The sequence below is a fragment of the Oryx dammah genome, unplaced genomic scaffold (assembly GCF_014754425.2).
Source record: "Oryx dammah isolate SB20612 unplaced genomic scaffold, SCBI_Odam_1.1 HiC_scaffold_19, whole genome shotgun sequence".
NCBI classification, from domain to species: Eukaryota; Metazoa; Chordata; class Mammalia; order Artiodactyla; family Bovidae; genus Oryx; species Oryx dammah.
In genome coordinates, this window is record NW_024070203.1 from 43167608 (window position 1) to 43189737 (window position 22130).

Here is a 22130-nt window from a genome sequence, read left to right on the forward strand (position 1 = left end):
CTTAAGAAGTTGTTTTCTTTCTAGGAATTGATTATGGATTAAGTTTACCACTTGGGGAAGACTATGAACAGAAGAAACATAAACTGAAAGAAGAACTGCGACAAGATTACAGACGCTATCTTACTCAGGTAATGAGTTCTCGTAACTCGTCTGGTTTTGTGCTTTAGAATTTACCTCCTGAATTTATTTTCATAAGATTTTTTAGTCATATACATTAATATTTACATTTTTAGGGGTATCTAGCAATGTACTGTAACGAAAGTTAAGTGATATTGATAGGGAAAAAAATGATTCTGAGAATTGGTGCCATGAAATAACAAAGACTCTTGACCTTTTAAGGAGGACAGTGGGTTCTAATTTTAAATGAAATTGTAAATTCTTGTTGTTCATGTTTTTTGTAGAGTAGTCATGGTATAAAATAGCCCAGCCTACTACTCTGTTCCCCTCAACCATGTATTAAAATGACATGTGGAGTTCTGGTTTCTAATTATTTTCTTAAGAACTAAGCTTATAAAACGTCATTCAGCATATTTCCTTAACCATCAGGTTTTGCTTTATGATTTAATCTATTTACTTAGTGGAACTCTTGTTTTAAGTATTTTTTGTTAAATTATATGATAACTAATTATTATAAGTTTTAAAATATAGTTTACTAGGTTATAAATGTATCTAAAACTGTCATCATGTTTCTAGTCATCCCAAGAGATTCTTTAGTTTCTTCCTACTTTGTAATGTTTATTCCACATGTATGAATCGTCTCTTACTTATTTTGATTTGACATAAAGAGAAAGGACTTTGAATACATTTTACCAATGGTTTGTTTCCCTTGACTTTAGGGTATTATGCAAGCAAAAAGAAAGGTAGGGTTGCCTGCAAAATGTTGTTCTTTACTGTTTTGTTTTAGATCTAGTGGCTTGTGATTATTTGCATATATGATATTGTTGTTCGCAAACTAATAAAAATAACTTCATTTGTGATTCAGAGACTTTTTAATGGCACCATTTTGGATCCTTGCTTTTAGCAAAATGACACTCTATACATCATATGTTTCCATTAGTACAATCAGGCATTCTTTTTGATTCCTGCTTTGCATTTGTTTTTGTTGCTTTCTTATGCATCTTTTAGAAATATTCTGCAGCTATTGTAAATTCATTTGTTCTCAGCATGCACGTTTTTGTTCTTCAAAATAATTAAAATTGTACTAGTTGCATTAAGATTAATAAAATGGCAGAATATTTAAGATATTCTAAGATATTTTTGAACTGTTTGTTGTCAGTCTGGATTACTTGATATTTTGGTTCCCAAACCTGTGGATTACATTTGCAAACTTAATTGGAAAATGAAGAAAACATTTTATAAAACTGTTTTTAAAATGAATCTCACACATCCATTTATCTTTCAGCCAACACTTTTTAAACACTTGTCATCGAGATGAATCTGGTATGAATTTTGTCTTCAAGGGGCTTAGAATCTAGTTGTAGAGATAACATTTATACAATTCAGACAGTGATAAATCTTAACAAGGCAGGTACTGTAATAATCAGGAAAAGCCTCCAGATTTTTGACTGATCTCCTTGCCCTAATTCTCAATCCATTCTCCATGCTACTTTCCAGCATGATCTTGTCCCTTACCAGTTGAAATCCTTGTGTCTCCTCTCTGCCTTCAGGGTAAAAATCCAAGTTGCTTACCATGACATGAGTAGTCTCTTCACAATCCAGCCTGCCTCCCTGGCCTTGGGCCTCATTGTCCTCTCCCCTTCCCTACCACTCATTGGCTGAGGTTTTCCTTTAGTATCTGCTACAGTCCGTGGGGCCGCAAGAGTTGGACAAAACTTGCGACTAAACCACCACCACTTTCACTTGTGGATTTTACATTATTTTATAGACACAACGTTTTTGAAAAAGAATGGCAATGGAAAGTATAAGAAGAAATTGCCTTTATGAAAGAGAAGAATCGAGGAGCACAAATCTTTAAATGTAAAGGGCTGTGAAGGAATTTTTGGTCTTAGATCATTAAGAATATAGTTGTGGTAGAGGAACAGTTGTTCCTTAATATGACAAAGACAATTTTTGGTTGACATCTGAGAAGGCGGGAGTGGAGAGGAAAGCAAGGGAAAAAGAAAATTATGTAGGATATGGGGAGGCGGCTGCCATGGTTCCTTGACCCCTGGAATATGTACAGTTACCAAGTCCCATTCTCTCTGGATTTCTTGTGGCTTCCAGACTTTTGCAAGAGTATTAACTTTAAAAAATGATCAAATCTTTTCTGCCAAGAAGAGCCACTTAAACAATTAACTGCTATCTTCTTTCTAGTCTTTAGAATAAAAAACACTTGGCCATCTAAACACAAAAAGAACATATTCTCAGAAGTTTTTAAACTGAGTCAGTAAATTGTTTCCAGCCCAGACCTCTCTCCTGAACCTCAGACTCTTGACATTTTCACTTAGAAATCTAGTGGGTATCTTGTGTTGAGCATGTCTAAAAAGGGAACTCCAGATTTCCAATCTTTTCGACTCCCATCCCCTAGAAGCCTGTAGGCTACCTATCAACTATTCTTGTCATTTTATTTATTTATTTTTTGGCCACAGCACTTACCATCTTCTAACATACTGTAGAATTACTCTTCATTGTGTTTATTATTTCCTGTCAGTTTCCCCTGCTGGAATGTGAACTTTGGGAAGGCAAAGATCTTTTGTTTTCTTCACTGATAAGTCCCAGGTGTATCAAACAGTGTAGACATATTGGGCACTCAGTAATTACTAAATGAATGAGTGAATGATTAAAGTTCAGCAAAGCTCACTGTGTCATCCTTATTATTAGTTTTTTTCGTTTTATTGAAAAGTACAGACATCATTCTGGGCCCATGTTTAGAGTGGGGCACGGCTTAATGAAGGAATAAGGATGCAGTATCTCTGTATGCTCAAAATTGGAACTCTGTGTTTTTTGATACATGTGTAACTACAAAATGACTAGGTTTACATTGTACTTTGGTATATAGGGATCAAACTGACTCAGGGATCTAGTTGTGTGTCAAATTGTTTCTCTTAATAAATAAGCTTAGAATTTATGTAACTGCCTTTCAAATTAGCTTTTGTAGCACAGCTTATTTCTAAATTCAGATTAGTCTGTTTTATCAATTATTTTGTTCCCATGATGTTTTGAGTATAACTCTGTTGCAGTACATTATATTGTAGTTATTTGTTTCCATGTTTGTTTCTTCATTTGAATTATAAATCTCTTAATTATAGGGAACATATGCTTTTCTTTTTCTCCCTACCACCTGTAAAAGTAACAGAAAAGTATTAGATTGCTTGTTTTATGAATACAGAAAAGTCATAGAATTAGGTTAATAAGTATTGATTGATTTAATCCTCATTACCTAATAATATAGACGTTATTATTATTGTTTTACAAAGAAACAGAAGCAGATAAACTAAGAAACTTCTCCAGATTATATGACTACTCAGCACCAGTACCAGAAAGTTGGGGATTGTATATATTTTTTATAAATCCCTTGTGTTTGTTTTATGGTGTTCAAAGAGATTTTACATTTTTTAAATCCTTCTTGATCTTGTAGCAGCTTTGTTAAGGCAAAATAGATTCCAGTTTCATTTTACAGAAGAAAGTCTGGATCAGAGAGATTAAGTGACTTGCTCAGTGTAGCACAGCTGAAAATTGTTGTAGCTGGTCCAAGAGCCCAGGCCTTTGGATTCCTAGTCTGATGCTCTGTCACATTGCATTACATAAATGCTTAATGGACAGGAATGGAGAGGCTCAGAAAGAAATAATGTTCATAGTTTATGCCTTCTGGCATTTAAATAGATATCCATTAATTGCAGAGAAATTAGAAAATTCTCTTTTTTTCTAATTTTGGTATAGTCTTCACACATTTGTAGTTTCTGTCTTCATCTCCATTTCATTCTGTTGCTCTGTATAATGTAATAATTTAGACTATATTAATAGAATATAAAGCACATTTATGAAACATTTTATAAAGGCAATTAGGTAATGTATTTTTTTAATGTGTGTGTCTATATACAGAAAAATTTTCTATCTGTGAGTGAAACAGATTCATCTACTCTGGGAGTTTCTCTTCCTATTGGTGAGAGGTTATCTGCTAAGGTAGGTGGATAGGAATAGTTGTTACGAGTAGAAGTTTCTTGAGGCATCAAAATCATGAAAGAGCATATTCTTGATTTAAATGCAAACAAGTTTACGTCATTTTCCATACTTGATTTTTTTCAAAATCTGTTGAGTCTCTAATGCTGTTTAAAAAATGTTTTGGAATGTTACATTTGTAACCATGTAATATGCTATATTCCTTTAATATATTAATTAAATGTTCAGAATTCATTTTTTTAAAGCATTGGTTTCTAAGCTATAAAGTTCAGGGTATGTGAAAAAAATTATCAGTGAGATGAGTGGATAAGAGTATACTGAGCGTTTATATAGGTGATTTTGGGGCTATTTGAATATGTGTTCTATCATAAATAAGTGGTATATTCTCTTAACAGGGGGTAGTGATTAAGCACTGTATTCCTCTTGCAGATATTCAAATTCCCAAGCTAGATCAGAATCATGATATATAAGGCAAATAGTAAGTTTCAAAAGACAGCCTTTCTTCTTACAAAACTTTTTAGGTTGTGCTGTTTCAATGATGCTGAAGGTATTGGGGCTTAAGAACATTTCCTAATACAATATATTTATGTTTCAACAGAACATTGATGTTATAACATTTTAGTTACTATGATAATTTTACGTTTTTATGTTTTAAATAGAACGAAGATCTTTCCTTAAACTTGGGAAGGAAATGGATAGAAGCAGGTCTTTCAAGGGTGTGGTGTGAGGAATTGGAGGCAAGAGAAACCCTTGAGAAGGAAAGTAGGAAGGTAGCCCGGTCAAGTCTTGGAAACATGCCAGTAAACACATTCATGCACTTCCTGGTGGAAGAGATTTATTTATGAATGCTTTCGGCAGAGTGCACTGGGATTCTCTAGGATTGCTGTTGGTAAACAAACTGAGAATTCAGGAACTTACTGGTCACAGCTCCTAGGAAGGTATCATCTAAGTCAAGTAACTATTGGAGTATAAAATGTAAGCATTTCAAAATCAAAGCCATGCCCTCATGTTAGAGATCTCGTGTGTTAATTGGAACTTAAGCGTGTAGTAAACCTTATTTTAATGTGGCCAGCATGGACGAGGGGAACTGCACTGGTGGTCTCTGATCTCTTCCTGCATCTCCTGTGCCTTACAACTATTCCTGCCTTTGACATTATTAATAAAGTTTGATGCTGAGCAGGATCTCTGAATTGTATGAGTCTGATTTGACTGTTAGGTACTTTTTCCTAATGTTGAAATTAGCATTGCCTTTTTTTTTTTTTTTAACCTTATCTTTTGGTTTTCTATTTTAAGGAAAGGTTGAAACTTGAACGTAACAAAGAATACAATCAATTTCTCAGGGATAAGGAAGAATCCACTGAAAAGTTCAGACAGGTAGAAAAGAGTACTGAGGTAGGTTTTGCTTCTAAATAAATCTTTACATGCTGAATATTTGTACTCACTTGAAAATATTTCTATATTATTAAACATTCCACTTAGTTTTTATATAAATATTTAAAAAGTTAAGCCAAACTGAACCAAACACAGGAGAGAGATTTAATTTTGTAAATGGTTTTATCTCATACTGAAGAACTTACTCTGCTTTTTAACTTGAACTTCATGGAGGGGATTTAATTTTAGAGATTGGTTTTAAGTAATGTTTGTTTATATTTTATTTTTAAGTGATTTTTTGTACTGACAAATTTCTAGCTATATGTATGTATATACATATACATGTAAAGAAATATAACCAAATTTAAGAGTGGTTGAAAATTTTACTGCATCCTATATTCTCTGTGTTGAGAAGGCATTTAATTTGAAATACTCTGAACAAATATTTAACTGCCAAAATATGTGTAAAATCTCCTTGGGATAGTTTATCTTCTCTTTTTGTAACCATTTATCCATATTATTGTTGCCTATTTATTTTGTATTTATTTTTATTAAAGGATAACACTTCTTTGAAGGTTATTTCCTAAAGAAAAGATATTACATGGGTGATTAAGCCTTTGAGTTGAGATGGTAAATAGATTAAGCATCATTTGAGAATTTAATTACCTTTTAGAAGATAGCATCTCATTAAGATCTTTTTCTTCTTTTTTTTACTAACCAGCAGAAGAATCTAAGAAGTAAAAAACCTATTAGTCAGGTTATACCTGATTTACCTTCACAAATACAGTCATCTTCCGCAAATTCAGAGGGTCCTAGAAAAGATGTCTTAACTCCTTCGGAAGCATATGAAGAACTTCTAAACCAAAGACGACTAGAAGAGGACAGATACCGAAAATTAGATGATGAAATTGAATTAAGGAACAATAGAAGAGTCATTAAAAAAACTGATGAAGAAGTGGGCGTTTCCAGTAAAAAACATCAAAGGTTTGACAGCAAGACTGACATTCCAGATAGAAGATTTCACAGGTTTAATGAGGATCGTGCTTTTGATAAACAGTCTTACAGACCAGGCTATGATCCAGAAGTAAGTGAAGACATGGATGAGAGGTTTAGATATGAAAGTGATTTTGATAGAAGACTTTTGAGAGTTTATACAAAAGACAGGTATTTACAACTTCATTTTTATTTTCTTTATTTGCTTAATATTACTCTTGTTACTTTTTATCATTATGTTAGATGCTGTTTCATTTGATGTACATATTTGATTAATTTTAGGATGCTATCAGTATTATACCATAATTTATGTGTCACTGAAGAACAAAGAAAACAACCCATAGTAAGGAAAAGGGGACCCAATTAAAAAGCTAGGACACTGAAAGGCTACAACTTAGGTAAATATAAAATTAAAAGGGAAATAAACTTTCCCACAGAAAAGGACAGAAAAGAAACTTCCACTTCTCAACCTTGGCACTGAGTGGAGGGAGTTAAAAAGAACTTCCCTGAGAATTTGAACTGTAAGCCAGTACTGATTCAGGTTTTCAGTCTGAATTCATGCTGCAGTATTGTCCAAAACCGGAGAACGCAATGGCAACCCACTCCAGTACTCTTGCCTGGAAAATCCCGTGGACGGAGGAGCCTGGTAGGCTGCAGTCCATGGGGTTGCTAAGAGTCGGACACGACTGAGCAACTTCACTTTCACTCTTCACTTTCATGCATTGGAGAAGGAAATGGCAGCCCACTCCAGTGTTCTTGCCTGGAGAAGCCCAGGGACAGAGGAGCCTAGTGGGCTGCTGTCTATGGGGTCACACGGAGTCGGATGTGACTGAAGCGACTTAGCAGCATTGTCCAAAACAGCCCTGAGGTGAGAATTCAGTTATCTCATTCTCATAGGGCGCCATGGTGACTGGCATGAGAAAAACAACTTTTCCCTGCAATAATTGACTCACAGCCAGATTCAAGGCTGTTTGAGTTTCAGATGTTAAAATGTGGGGGGGGGCGCCCAGTACTTTAAAATAGATGAAATACAGTTCATTCCTTTAATGTTTCTGTGCTCTAAGTACTTTTATCAACATTTTTGCCTTTAAGTTACTTATTGAACATTTATTTAAGTGAAATGGCACTTACTATTTTTGATCAGATTTTTAGGTGCTTTTCAGTTCTTTTGGATGTTGTTTCTGTGACACTATTTATAATTTATTAATTACTACAATGGGGTCTTATTTTATTAAGTCATTTGTCTTAATACTCAAAGCTTGCTTTAATCTAAGTTTTGATTTGGAGATAGAAATATGATAGGATCTTATATTTTCATTGACTAGGTAACCTGTAGGGATTAAAGGTAAATATTGAACAGTTTATGGGACTTGTTTCATTCAATCATCCAAATAGATTATTTTTTTAAATATTTTAGAAAATTTTCTGAGACATTGTGCTGCATGATTTTTCTAATTATTAATAATCATACAAAGCCTTTGCAGTTCTTTATCTGTTCTTTATTCTGTAGTTATTACATTCTGCTCATATCCAGTCTTTTTTTTTTTTAATTTTTAGTTTTTCAATTGGAGGATAATTGCTTTACTAGGTTGTGTTAGTTTCTGCTGTACAACATATTCACTTTGATTTAGGTAATCTGAAGGATTAGAATTTTGTAATGCCAATTATAGTTTGTTTCTTGTTTGGATCTAGTTGTACTTCAGAAAATGCTCCAAATTCTGTAACATGTTATATTTGAAAATGTTTGTATCTGGAGGTCGTCAAAGGTTGCCTGAGCTACAGGAAGTCTCAGTTGGGGAAACACAGATATTTTTGGACTCTTGGTATTGCCTTAACTTGTACATGAGAACTTTTTCCCCTTATGGTGTCAATTTATGTTTAGAGTGTAATGTAATGTATACCTTTTAAGATTGGAATTTAAAAATTATTATGGTTGTTTTGTTTTTAACATATTTTAGTCTATTATTTTTGTAATTATACCTTGTGATAATTTTTACATGAACTAACAAATCAATTTCAGCCCAATTATTTGAGAGCAATCTTTTTTTCTATGTATCCCATGAATGAAATGAAATTTCTATATAAAATCTTTCCCAAGCAGTAGTTTAGATTAAATATATAGGTCAGTGAGACTAATTCCTGTTACACATTTTAATGTTTTTAACAATATTTCTTAAAAATGTGAATCATTATTATACATTTTGTTATTGTGTAAACTTTTACGTCTCTAAATGTAAGGTTTTTCACATACGTCTCAATGGCTGCTGCTGCTGCTAAGTCGCTTCAGTCGTGTCCGACTCTGTGTGACCCCATAGACTGCAGCCCACCAGGCTCCGCTGTCCCTGGGATTCTCCAGGCAAGAACACTGGAGTGGGTTGCCATTTTCTTCTCCAATGCATGAAAGTGAAAAGTGAAAGTGAAGTCGCTCAGTCATGTCTGACTCTTAGCGACCCCATGGACTGCAGCCTACCAGGCCTCTCCATCCATGGGATTTTCCAGGCAAGAGTACTGGCAGTTGAGGTTCAAATTGGATTTCTGTATTTCAGATTTGTAGATTTCTTATTTCCAGCAAAAAAGAAAAGATTTCACACTGATCACTAGATTTATTTAGCAGGCAGAGTGGTTGCTAGGAAAAATCACTCTGCTTGTTGGTGAAATTTTTGAGACTAAAGAAATGTCTACCATCATTTGGTCTCTTGCTTTAACTATCTTAGAACTGTTGTTCCTTGGTATTCAAGGGGGATCCATTTCAGGACCCCTCAGGAATATAAAAATCTTTGGATGCTCAACTCCCTTCGGTAAAGTGGCGTAGTGTTACCTTATAATCTATGCACATCTTCCCTTATGATTTAAATCATCTCTAGTTTACTTATAATATCTAATACAATGTAAATGTTATGTAAATAGTTGTAAGTGCTATGGAAATGGTTACCTGTTCACAAGAAATTCAAGTTTTGCCTTTTGAAACTTTCTGGAATTTTTTTCCCCTCAAATACTTTCTATCTGAGATTGGTTGCAGAAGCCACAGATACATAAAGTCAAAGTGTTAGTTACTCAGTTGTGTCTGACTCTTTGCGACCCCAGGGACTAGAGCCCACCAGGCTCCTCTGTCCATGGAATTCTCTAGACAAGAATACTTGAGTAGTAAGCCATTCCCTCTTCCAGGGGATCTTCCCCACCCAGGGATGGAACCTGGGTCTCCTACACTGCAGGCAGATTCTTCATCGTTTGAGCCAGCAGGGAAACCCCCACAGATACAGAGGGCTGACTGTATACTGTAATCATCTTTTGGCTCTGCAGGTCATTTCCTTTTCTTTTTAAATTAATTTTATTTGAGTATATAGTTGGTTTACTGTCTACTTAACCATAAGTTCTTGAAAACAATCGCTGCTGATTGTGAGAAATACAAAGTTCTTCATCTAAATTTCCCCTTGTTCTTTTTTTTTTTCCTTTGAATAGTGAACATGCAGTGAATTCTAGTTTTGATTTTGATTTTTAGGTTTTTAATCTTAGTTCTTTTCTAATTACCCTATTAACTTTTCTATATACCATTATGTATTTATTAATGAAATATTTCCCTCACTTTAAATATGAGAAGATAAAGCCCAGGAGTGATTTTACTTTCTTAATCAATCACTGACAGTGTTTTAAAATAGGTAACAGATGGTTAGCATTAGCTTGACAGTTGCACTGTGTGTGTGTAGTTTGATACATATTTGCTAATTTAAGTAAATTAATAATGTTTTAGGAGCTTTCTGAAGTTGTATATAATACTGTTTTATAATACTTTGAAACTTTTACATGCTTTTAAAAAAGATCATCATCCTAATCTTTATTAACTTGAGCTGTAGAAGTTAATATACTAACTACCTTATTATGTTTTATTTTACAACCAATGTTAATGTAATGAGTAAAGGAGATTTTTAGCCTTAAAAATGTTTCTTTTTTAAAGTTTTTACATGATTAAGGCAGTTAGCACTTGCAGTTTAACTCTTGAATTTGTTAGTTTGTAATTGTGATTTTCATTTAAGAAAATTCTGAAATTGTGCTTCATGTGAAATTAGGATCTGAGATAGAATCTGACTCAATAGACTTAAGTGCTTGCTTAGTGTAGGACACTCTTAATGTGCATGCTTAATATGTAAGGTATAAATGAGGAGAAATGGCTTATTAGAACATGAGTTTATTAAACTTGGTATTACTTTTTTTTCCTAGTTACTTTTCATTTTTATTTGGAAAGACCATTTTTATGTCATTTTCACCACTTTAAAGATGGGATCAATATTAGAAAAACCTATTATTGAATTAAAGTGAATATGAAAATTGGAAAAGAACAGAAAACAAGGAGAAAAATAGTGACCACCATTTAACAGCTCAGTAGTTTTCTTATAATTTCTATAGTTGAGAGTCCCTCTAGCAAAATTCATTCACATTAGAGACATTTTTTATATGAAAACAGGTGGTGTAACCATTATGAATTTTATGATTTAAGTAAGGAGGAACTTGGTTCTTTCTCCCTGTAAGCTGTGTCAGGACCAACGGGTGGTAAATATTTTATGTCATTCTTGATAGCATAAACATTGTAAATTTATTCCCGAAGGAGTTTTTTGATTCTGTGGTTTATTAATGAAAATGTTTTTATTATCGGTTAGAAATTGTTCATTCACATTTAACTTAGCTGAAAATACTTGTGGTTTTAAACAACTTGCTTTTTCTTCTGTAAGAGAGTAATTATTTTGTAAAAGATAAACGTGTTAATTTTTAGGGTAAACTTGGCCTCTAGCCTGTACCTGTTTTCTTTGGGCCTTGAAATTTGAACCTAATTACCTGGAATTATTGACCCATGTCTTCAAGGAAATAGAAAAAGCTTTTTCCATTTAGCATAGATTTAACTTTTTTTGATAGTAAGATGGTGAAATATTTTATAATTATTTTATTTCCTCAATCAAATCTGATTTGATATGTCAAAGGAAGTAAAGTTCTCCTTTTATGAGATCTGTCCCTTTCTGAAAAAACCTCAGTGGCTTGAGGTGTGGTAAGTGAACCTGTGGATCAGAGGTGGTAGAATATTTAGATAAATTAGTTCTGGGTCACAGGGATGGTTTTAATATGAAACTGGCTCCCAAGTTATAGCTAAACAGAAGGAATTTACTGGCCCTAACTGGAATCCCTGGATCTGAATAAAATTAGGCTGTTCTTAGATGATTGATGAGTTCACTACTTGTGGATTTTATCATCTGTCAGTTGCCCCTTAATGTGAAGAGGGCTGAAGAGATAAGAAGATACAAATGGCAAAAGTATTGCTGGCTCTCACTAGTTCCTTTGTCTTGGGACTTCATTTGCTTCAATAAAATAAAAAAAAAAATTGTGAGAGCCTTATAAAACCAGTTAAAGCCAACTCACTGGGATAGTTAAGAGTGATTAAATGCTAAATTTATTGGAAATAGGAAGGAGAGTTCAATAAATGAAGGAAATTCCATTATAATTATAGGGACATTTTAGTAATAAGTAAGGTGGTTAACTTTCCAAACTATAATTTGACTTCACAGGTTGTTAGGTTGCTTTCTAGGTTTTTTGTTTGCATCTTTGCTTTTCTTTTTAAAGGTCTTGTATTAGTAATTAAAAAATATTTAGGAATCTCTATTTGTAAGTAGTAATTTTTCCTTGATTTAACAAAGTAAGCACAATCATGTCATCAGTCATTTCATAAAATTGAGTAGGATGTCTTAAGATTTTATTATTTTAGTGAAATGCATATCTTTGTTCTTTTTTGGCTTCTTAAATATTTCTCCAGTCTTGAATTTATTATGATTATAAGTGACAGAAGGGGACGTTTATGATTTAATTAATTTTTTTCCTTTAGTGAAAGGGTATACTTTGAAGTATCTTTCATATGGTCTTTCTGTTAGGAAATCTGTATGGTTTTACTGAGAATTTAGCAGAGACCTTGACCTTATTTATACATAAAATCATTTCTTAAATTTCTTTAATTTAGAATGATCTTTGAAATTTCTTTTTGCATTTTTGGTGCTTGCTTTATTAAGATACATTTCTATATACTGAAGAGCTGATAAAACATTGTAGATGTGCTAAATATAACATACTTTCAGTTCAGTTTAGTTCAGTTGCTCAGTCGTGTCCGACTCTTTGCGACCCCATGAATTGCAGCACCCCAGGCCTCCCTGTCCATCACCATCTCCCGGAGTTCACTCAGACTCACATCCATCGAGTCCATGATGCCATCCAGCCATCTCATCCTGGGTCGTCCCCTTCTCCTCCTGCCCACAATCCCTCCCAGCATCAGAGTCTTTTCCAATGAGTCAACTCTTCGCATGAGGTGTCCAAAGTACTGGAGTTTCAGCTTTAGCATCATTCCTTCCAAAGGAATCCCAGGGCTGATCTCCTTCAGAATGGACTGGTTGGATCTCCTTGCAGTCCAAGGGACTCTCAAGAGTCTTCTCCAACACCACAGTTCAAAAGCATCAATTCTTCGGCACTCAGCCTTCTTCACAGTCCAACTCTCACATCCATACATGACCACAGGAAAAACCATAGCCTTGACTAGACGGACCTTAGTTGGCAAAGTAATGTCTTTGCTTTTGAATATACTATCTAGGTTGGTCATAACTTTTCTTCCAAGGAGTAAGTTTTAATTTCATGGCTGCAGTCACCATCTGCAGTGATTTTGGAGCCCAGAAAAATAAAGTCTGTCCCTGTTTCCCTATCTATTTCCCATGAAGTGATGGGGCCAGATGCCATGATCTTCATTTTCTGAATGTTGAGCTTTAAGCCAACTTTTTCGCTCTCCTCTTTCACTTTTATCAAGAGGCTTTTTAGCTCCTCTTCACTTTCTGCCATAAGGGTGGTGTCATCTGCATATCTGAGGTTATTGATATTTCTCCCGGCAATCTTGATTCCAGCTTGTGTTTCTTCCAGTCCAGCCTTTCTCATGATGTACTCTGCATAGAAATTAAATAAGCAGGGTGACAATATACAGCCTTGACATACTCCTTTTCCTATTTGGAACCAGTCTGTTGTTCCATGTCCAGTTCTAACTGTTTTTTCCTGACCTGCATACAGATTTCTCAAGAGGCAGGTCAGGTGGTCTGGTATTCCCATCTCTTTCAGAATTTTCTACAGTTTCTTGTGATCCACACAGTCAAAGGCTTGGGCATAGTCAATAAAGCAGAAATAGATGTTTTCCTGGAACTCTCTTGCTTTTTCGATGATCCAGCAGATGTTGGCAATTTGATCTCTGGTTCCTCTGCCTTTTCTAAAACCAGCTTGAACATCAGGGAGTTCACAGTTCATGTATTGCTGAAGCCTGGCTTGGAGAATTTTGAGCATTACTTTACTAGCATGTGAGATGAGTGCAATAGTTGTGTGGTAGTTTGAGCATTCTTTTGCATTTCCTTTCTTTGGAATTGGAATGAAAACTGACCTTTTCCATACTTTGGGTGTGCTTAATTGTCGTGTCTCTTTGCAACCCTCTGGACTGTAGTCAAGCTTCTCTCTCCGTGGGATTCTTCAGGCAAGAATACTTGAGTGGGTTGCCATTTCCTCCTCCAGGGGATCTTCCTGACTCAAAGATCAAACTCAGGTCTCCTGTGTCTCCTACATCACAGGCAGATTCTTTACCCACTGAGCCATCAGGAAAGCCCATACTATGGGGACAACTGTATAAAAATAAGCCACAATTACAAGTCCAAATGTTGTTTTTAGACAACTGAAAATACAGGAAGCCACAAACTTTTCAATAAATTTTAGAGAGAATTTTTGTATGTCTTAGTCTTTAATTCTGGTTAATCCTGATTTAATTCCAAGTTATCTTTTAAAATGTGTAACTTTAAATGTCTCTGTATTTGAATACTTTCACTGGTGTATGCTCTGCTTTATCACGTTAACTAATTCACTTCTGTCTGTTGTGTTGTGGATTTGTAAGACCACCCGCAATTCACTAGGACTCACAGCACTTTGTGTATGTAGTTATGTTCATGGCTGTGGTTTATTAACAGTGGAAGAATACACAGTAAAATCAGCAAATGAAAAATTGCATGGGACAAAGTCTGAAGGAAACCAGGAGCAGGCTTCCAAGAGTCCCCTGCCAAGGACATGCTTAATTCCTGCAGTATCAAAGTGTGAAAACAGGGGTGAAGTGTTGTCTACCAGGAAAGTGCATTAGAAACTCAGTGCCCAGTGTTATTATTGGGGGCTGGTCATGTAGGCACCCTTTTCCTAGCATATGCCCAAATTTTAGACTTGCTGAGAGAAAAGAGTTCAGCATAAACTCGATTGCTTGTACAGACAGTTGAGGCACAGTGGGTCACACTTATCAGTTCTGAGAATGGTGGACTCCTCCCACAGTCTGTGTTCCCAGGTACCCCTAAGGGCCATTCTTGCAAATAGGCCTTTGTTAAGGGTGGTGGTCTCAGGCCTGCTGTTTACCCTTTTCTGCACATGTGTGTTTGTATAGATGCAGTATAACTAAATCTGGTTGCCTGGCACTGTTAACTCCAAAGCTGACTTAAAGTTTATATATCCCTGTTCTTTAAGGAATAACAGTAAACCGATGTGTCAGTTTAAAAGAGATTTGAGTCCTTTGGCTTTAGATATAAAATCAGCTGTGTTGTGATAAATTGAAATAATTTGAAATTGTGTTTTGAAAGGGCTTGGGGAGGATTCTGTTTTAGATGTGGATAAAAAACGGAAGCCATATATCTGTTCTGCCACAGTTCATATAGTAGTAAGGTTACAGTTCTGGATAGTCTTTCCGCCACAGGGGATATTGAAAAGTGTGATGGAAACAAAGAGAAGATTTTATATGCTGGCTCTGTGGAGAGTGATAAGTTCCTTTTCTTCTGAAAATTGCTTTTTCTTAATATGATAATGAAATTCACCTAAAATATTGGATAATACTTAAATAATCACATTTCTTACCAGTTGACCTCATGAGAGAGATTATAGCTTAACAGCCATGCAAAGAAATATGACTTATGAAATGCTGATTTTCATGGGTGCTGATAAAGGTTGGTGTGAAAAGTCATGTTGGTTTCTTGATGTGAGAAATTAAGCTCAAGGAATCCTTGTTTGCCAAGTGGAAATAAAAAATTAAAAAACACTTAAGTTATTTTCTGGAAAGAATTCTTAAGAAAATAAATTAAAAAATTCTAATCTTCCTCTTTCTTGTTCATGAAATTGTGAGTAAAATGACCTAACCATTTTCTACTCATGTATCAGCCTGTTTGCTTATAATGTTCTCTCTTCACCTGTGGGTATTATTTAGTATTTCATATGATTTACAGTGTTAGCAAATGTTGTGGCTTGCTACATTTGGTTTAATTTCATAGTAAGACTGCTGCTGTATTTGTAAGTTAAAAGGTTTGTATATGCAGTGAAATAATTCTCAGAATCTGTGAATTCTGATGTAAAAAAAAGATCTCATTTTTGAAATTTGACTGATATTCATGAGAGCAAGGACCATGTCCACATACTCAGTGCCTGGAATAGTACTTGGCATGTAGTAGGTACTCAATAAATACTCTTTGACTAATTGAATAATGAAAAAGTCTTATTAGTATTTTCATATTTTTAATATTAAAATTTCCTAGACGTTATATTGAAATAATTTATAATTGATCTCCCTTTGTTTTAAAGACTATTGAATTTAAACTCTTAGTGTCTCATTAACCAGCAGATCATATTGTCAGATGTCATTTGAGTTAATTTTCAAATGTATTTACAGTAAAACTTCGTTATAACGCTTTGTTCCCTTTAATATTTCCAACATCAAATGTAAAATCACCAAAGAAAGATAAGAGAAGTCCACTGTATGTGGAACAAGCTCTATAAGCTAATATGTTTTTAAGGATGTACGGGAACAGACGAGGCAATGAGCCTCCTATGGAGTATGATGGTGATGTCACAGAACAGTCAAACATACGAATTTCATCTGCTGGAAATCAAAGGTATAGTATGTAATATAAATTCTGCCCTTCAGCCATTGCACTGTAAAACAGCAACTGCTAAAACTGGTTTGCTAGAAAACTAGAAAGGTATAGTATGTTAACAACCTTGCTTATTAGTGAGAGAGGATTTAGGGGAAAGCGGGGGAGGGAAGAATTGTGTTATATGAAACTTTTTGGTACTTTACAGCATTCTCTTGAAGGGCAAGTTTTGATTATAAAGTGTGCCAAGGTGTTTTGAGTCCTATCATTATAAAATCTATAAATTTGAACTAATGAAAGGAAAAATAAGCATATAATTTAATGGACCAAAGATCAATTTAAAATATCTTAAGAGTTATGGAGGGGACATAACTAGAAATAAATTGAAAATGTTCTTGTAATATGAGTTTCCTTTTCAAAACTATCATTTTCAACATTGAGTAGATAACATTTTTGCTTACTTTGTAAAGTAAGTGCTCATACATAATTGTGTTATATTGGGGTAAAAAAGGAAATTATATGCATTTTATATTCATGTTCTTTTTCTATAGTTTTTTATCTTTTGGTGGCTTTCTTGTGTTGTACATAGTGGTTCTGAATTTATAGTGCATAATGAAGATAATATTGTGTGTCAGAAAAGTTGTCTATTTTGAGTCTATCTGTATTTGGATTTTCTACTTGAGTCAAATTAAATTTACTTTGAAAGAATTGTCTCCCCCCCCCTCCTTGATTCTGTGTTTCAAGGAAGGAGTTTTGTTTAAAGATGATCTTTTCAGAGTGTGGGTGGTATAGATATCATCCTCTTTTTTTAGGATTTATTTATGTATACTTAGACGTTCATTTTCCTTACTGGGGTAAGTGTTCTTATGAAAAAGGGTTTTATTGGGAATCTGGAGTCAGTGAAGCTGGCTGAAGAAAAAGGTCACATATTTATGTGAATGCCTTGGAGTCCCACTGTATAAAGAGAGAAAATGCCATGATTTTACCTTTATTTTAAAAACATGTAATAACTGTTATGTTAGTAATATCCACAGTATGTTAAAAGGCCAATAACTCACACCTGAGTTATTTCTCTTTAACTTTTTTTTTCCTGAAAATTGTTTGAGTCTTGATTCTTTTTGTTTTTTTGTTTTTAGTGCTCGAGACAATGAACCATCCAAACCTACTTATCGAGAGACGTGCAGTCCTTTTGCAGGAATGCTCTTTGGTGTGTACATGCCCTCCAGTTAGATTTTTGTGGAGTGTTTTATAAAAGATCTTTAGTGAGAACTCAGCGTTGTAATTAGCACCACTCTTACTAATAGAAAAATTTCTCTAGTGCTTACTCTGTGATAGGCACTATTCTAAACATTTAGTATGTATTACATAGCTCTGTGTATAATTTTAAAGCTAAATAGCTTTTATTTAGTGATGAACTTTCTGTAGATGATAAATGAAGTATTTAGCTTAATAAAATCTTTAAAATCCATTTCACTTTATTGTAGTGTTGCTGTTTCTTATATTCTTTTTTATATGTAATAGTTTTTTTTCTTGATTCTTTTTCTTTAGCTAGCACAAAAGTGCTGTACATTTTAGTTTAGCTCCCCTGAATGAAACCTTTTTATCTCTTGATAAAATCCTTTCCCATGTTCTTTCCATTTAGTTTCTGAGAAAGTGTTTTGGTCAAATAATGATTATAATCCAGATATTCTGTTTATTTTGTCAGAAATGAAGGTCATTGCTTAAGTATGTTGATTTGTTCTATTAACTTGTTACATTTAATTTCAGAAATGGTGTGAAGAGAGGGTATTTCCTGTGTGTAACTTTTAAGTAGAAAAGTGGTCTGTTCTTTGTGTAAATATGTTAGAAAAATTGCCTGGGATTCTATTTCAGTGAAGTATATGAAGAAATTGGAGTATAAGAATGCAATTTATATTCATTCAACCTAAAATCAATCAGTAATTTAAATTTTGGCTTGAGTTCAGTCGCTCAGTCGTGTCCGACTCTGCGACCCCATGGACTGCAACACACCAGGCTTCCCTGTCTGTCACCAACCCCCAGAGCCTGCTCATACTCATGTTCATCAAGTCGGTGATACCATCCAACCATCTCATCCTCTGTCGTCCCCTTCTCCTCCTGCCTTCAATTTTTCCTAGCAATCCTGCCTTCAAAAATTCCCAGCAAATTTTGGCTTAGAGATATATATTTGTGTGATATTCTCACTTTTGTTTCCTTGAAATGGCTATTGTGAGAAAAATGGCATAATACCCAGAGTTTTATTCTAATGTCTTTAAATGAGAATTGACCAATTAAATGAGAATTGACCAATTTAACCTATCAATAAGTCAGAGTAATGGCTTCCTTCTTAGGATTCTTTTTTTGTTAAACATGGTAAAAATTGGAGAAATGCTTTTCTGTGTTGGAAACCCACTGACAATTTTATCAGTAAATGGATTACTATACCCTAAAATTTTAAAGATAAATAGTATGAATTTATCATTAATTCAATAATAGACTCTGTTGCTTGGAATACACTATTAAGCTCATTTAATTCAGTGATTTACCGCACAGTTGGATCTTTTTTCCCCAGCTATATTTGTGTGTCCCCTTAGGGAACTAACTCTCCCCTGAGGCAATACATTCCAGCTTGAGGTGACTCTGATAGTTGCAGTATTCTCATTTCTCTTGAGCTGGAATTTGTCTTCCTTTAATTTTTCCCCAAGGATCTTGTTTGGAGCCTTTTGCTTTCTTTAAAGAATTAGGACAGTTGACTGCTGAGAGCAAAAATAATATATTGTGGGGTTTATAATGGAATCATGGATCATTCAAAAGTATGTTTTTAAATCTCCATTATTTGGGGATTTTCCTGCTGTCTTTTTGTCATTGACTGCTTGTTTAATTCCCTTGTGGGGAAAATAATTTTTAAATTTCAATTATTTCAAAATTGAATTTTTAAAGTTTTAAACAGTGGCTCAGAATTTGGTCTGTCTTGGTGAATGTTAAATGTGTACTTGAAAGAATGTGCATTGTGTGGTTGTGGAGTGTAATAGTTTATAAATGTCAAGCCATTTGGTTGATTGTGATGTTCATGTCTTATACATCTTTAATGACTTGTTTAGAGAGAAGTGTTCAATTCCTGACTACCTTGTTCTTAGTGTAGGGCCTGGAGGGATTTTCACAGCGTTTTCTGCACCTTCCGCAGTTTCCTCCATGCCCCCGACAGACAGGCTCTCTGGCCAGTTTTCCTTGCTCACCAGTGGTTTGCTGTAGCTTGTTCCTCGATGCAAGGCTGGCCCTGTGCATTTGGTTCTCAGCAATGAGTCTGTCTTAGTGATCTGCTTCTCCCCACAGTGGTAGCCACACTCTCCTTTGTGTTTGTGGAGGGTCTTCTATGGAAGAATTTCCTGCTCCTCCCCTAGCAGTAGTAGACTTTTGCTTTGTATGAGGGCAGAACTCTGGGTCCAGGGTTTTCTGTCCTTCAACCAATAGATTTCCGTATATGAGAGAAGAGTCTGGAAGGTGGGCGGTGGGCAGTTGTTGGTTGGCTGGTTTTGCCTCGGAATGCTGTCTTCCAGGTGTCTTGTGTTGCCCCATCTCCAGCCTCTCATGAGCGTCAGGTGAAGGCAGCAAGTGAGTACAGATTCCCCTTGTGTCTGGGGCTTTCAGAGAAGCTACACTGCTACTCCAACCCCACACAAACCTTTAAGAATTCATTACCATTTCAGTTTTCTTTTTACCTACTTTTAAAGTGAAAGTATTAATCACTCTGTCATTTCTGACTCTTTGCTACCTTGTGGACTGTAGCCTGCCAGGCTTCTCTGTCCATGAAATTCTCCAGGCAGGAATACTGGTGTGGGTTGCCTTCTCCAGGGGAGTTTCCTGACCCAGGGAACAAACCCAAGTGTCCTGCATTGTAGGCAGATTCCTTACTGTTAAGGCCGCTGCCTGTTTCTCCATACTCTGGTAAAGGTAAAACACTTGTCTTGTCCCATCTTTCTATGAGTTGGTTTTTATACCATTTGAAATTCAGTTTACCTGGTTGCTTATAACCTCAGCTCTCTGACGGGCTTTTTAAAAGTTACTATTTTGTAGATGAGCTTTTTCCTATTGTAGTGTATGAACAATGTTCTCTTGTGGCTTTCTACTTTCTAAGAAGGAGTCCCTATTCGGTTCTTTATAATGGTTTCATTTTATCCTTATTACTATTTTCACTTAGATATTGGGCACAGTTTTGGTAGCTGTTTTAACATCTTTGTTCATTGTTCCATCATCTCTGTTTCTGTGATTTTTTTTTCAACTGATAAACTCTTTTAATGGTTATGGGTCACTGTGTTGCTTTTCTATTGTTGCATTACAGATTAGCAAGATTTAGTGGCTCAAAATGTCACACATCTGAGTTGTGTGACATTAATTTGGGTCCTCTGCTTAGGATCTCATAAGGTGTCAGCCAGGCTGTTTTTCATCTGGGGCCTTATAGGGAAAGAAGCACGTTCAGATTTTTGGCTCAATTCATTTTTTTTTTTTTTGTGGCTGCATTACTAAGGGCCCTGGCTTCTTACTGTGTATCTGCTAGACACTGTCCTCAGTTCCTGGAGGCCGTCTGCTATTTCTTGCCACATGGACTTTTCCACCAAGACTGCTCATTATATCATGCCACCAAGGAGAATCTCTGAACTCAATGAGAACTTTTATCTGCTTATGTCAGACCCACCCAAGATCATCTCCCTTTTAATTAGTTCAAAATTGATTTGGTGCCTTAATTAAATACACCTGCAGATTCCTTTCACCTTTGCCACATTCATTGGCTGGAAGCAAGTCATTAGTCCTGCCACACTCAGGGGAAGGTCTGTACAGGAAGTTTGCACCAGAAGGCAGAGAAAGAATGTAGATATGTCTGAGAACTTTATCTGCCACATTCATGTTTTTCTGTTACCTAAGGACCAGTCTCTCTGAGGCCTTATTTTAACCTCAGCTGGAACATCTAGAGCAATCTTCCCTCGAGAAAGATTGCTCAGCCTTCCTGCTTGCTCCTCTTCCCTGAGTACTCTTAAAGGATCACCAAGAACTCCAGTCTAGCTGGCTGGAGCTTAAATTTCTCCCCACTTCATTGGAGGAGGTCTGTGAATTCAATTTATGGGTTCTCCGTAATTTTTTGCCCAGCCTAATGGAATTTCACTCTGCATACACTGACTAGTTCACAGTAAAATTCAGAGGAACCCCTTTACAGATTTCCAAAGTCTTTTTACGCTTCTTTTTGAATCTTTGGCCCAAATTCTAGCCACTTTAGCTTTCCTAATTTTGACCTTTATTTGCTCAATTTAACTGTTTCCCATGTTAAATTTTGGGTTTTTTTTTTTAATGGAAGGAGGCTGAGTTTTGTGCTTGTTAATTCCATCATGATCAGAAGCAGAATGGACATATCAACTTTGATTGTAAACTATTATTATTAACCTTACTATGATTTATATTACCTTATGGGAACTTCAGTGTTGCTGACATCTGTGCTTAATGGACATAAGGAAACTAATAATTAAGGTAGTAGAGAAGTTTCTGGTTCAGTTGCATTTTTGATATCCCGTGATTTGTATAGTTTTCCAGATTTTGCATGACTGGATTTTCATGTAAGTGATACCAGAGTAAAAGGTTCACATATTTTTTTTCTGTAGAATTGAAATATCCATTGAAAATTTTTGAGCAGGGTGTCATCATGATTAATATTGCATT

At 35.1% G+C, this 22130-nt stretch overlaps 1 protein-coding gene across 15 annotated transcripts in view; it reads left to right on the top strand.

Moving 5' to 3' along the window:
- CSPP1 (centrosome and spindle pole associated protein 1) overlaps positions 1–22130 on the top strand; it is a 119825-nt gene that overhangs the window by 27390 nt on the left and 70305 nt on the right. For 3 of the 15 annotated variants that reach the window (XM_040261330.1, XM_040261340.1, XM_040261331.1), the window contains exons 4-10: positions 25–128; positions 837–860; positions 4042–4122; positions 5413–5511; positions 6212–6654; positions 16350–16448; positions 17564–17634. In XM_040261330.1, the coding sequence (XP_040117264.1) occupies positions 25–128; positions 837–860; positions 4042–4122; positions 5413–5511; positions 6212–6654; positions 16350–16448; positions 17564–17634 (921 nt within the window). The remainder of the gene's footprint in view (positions 1–24; positions 129–836; positions 861–4041; positions 4123–5412; positions 5512–6211; positions 6655–16349; positions 16449–17563; positions 17635–22130) is intronic. The other 12 variants (XM_040261333.1, XM_040261341.1, XM_040261334.1 and 9 more) reach the window with 10 other exon arrangements.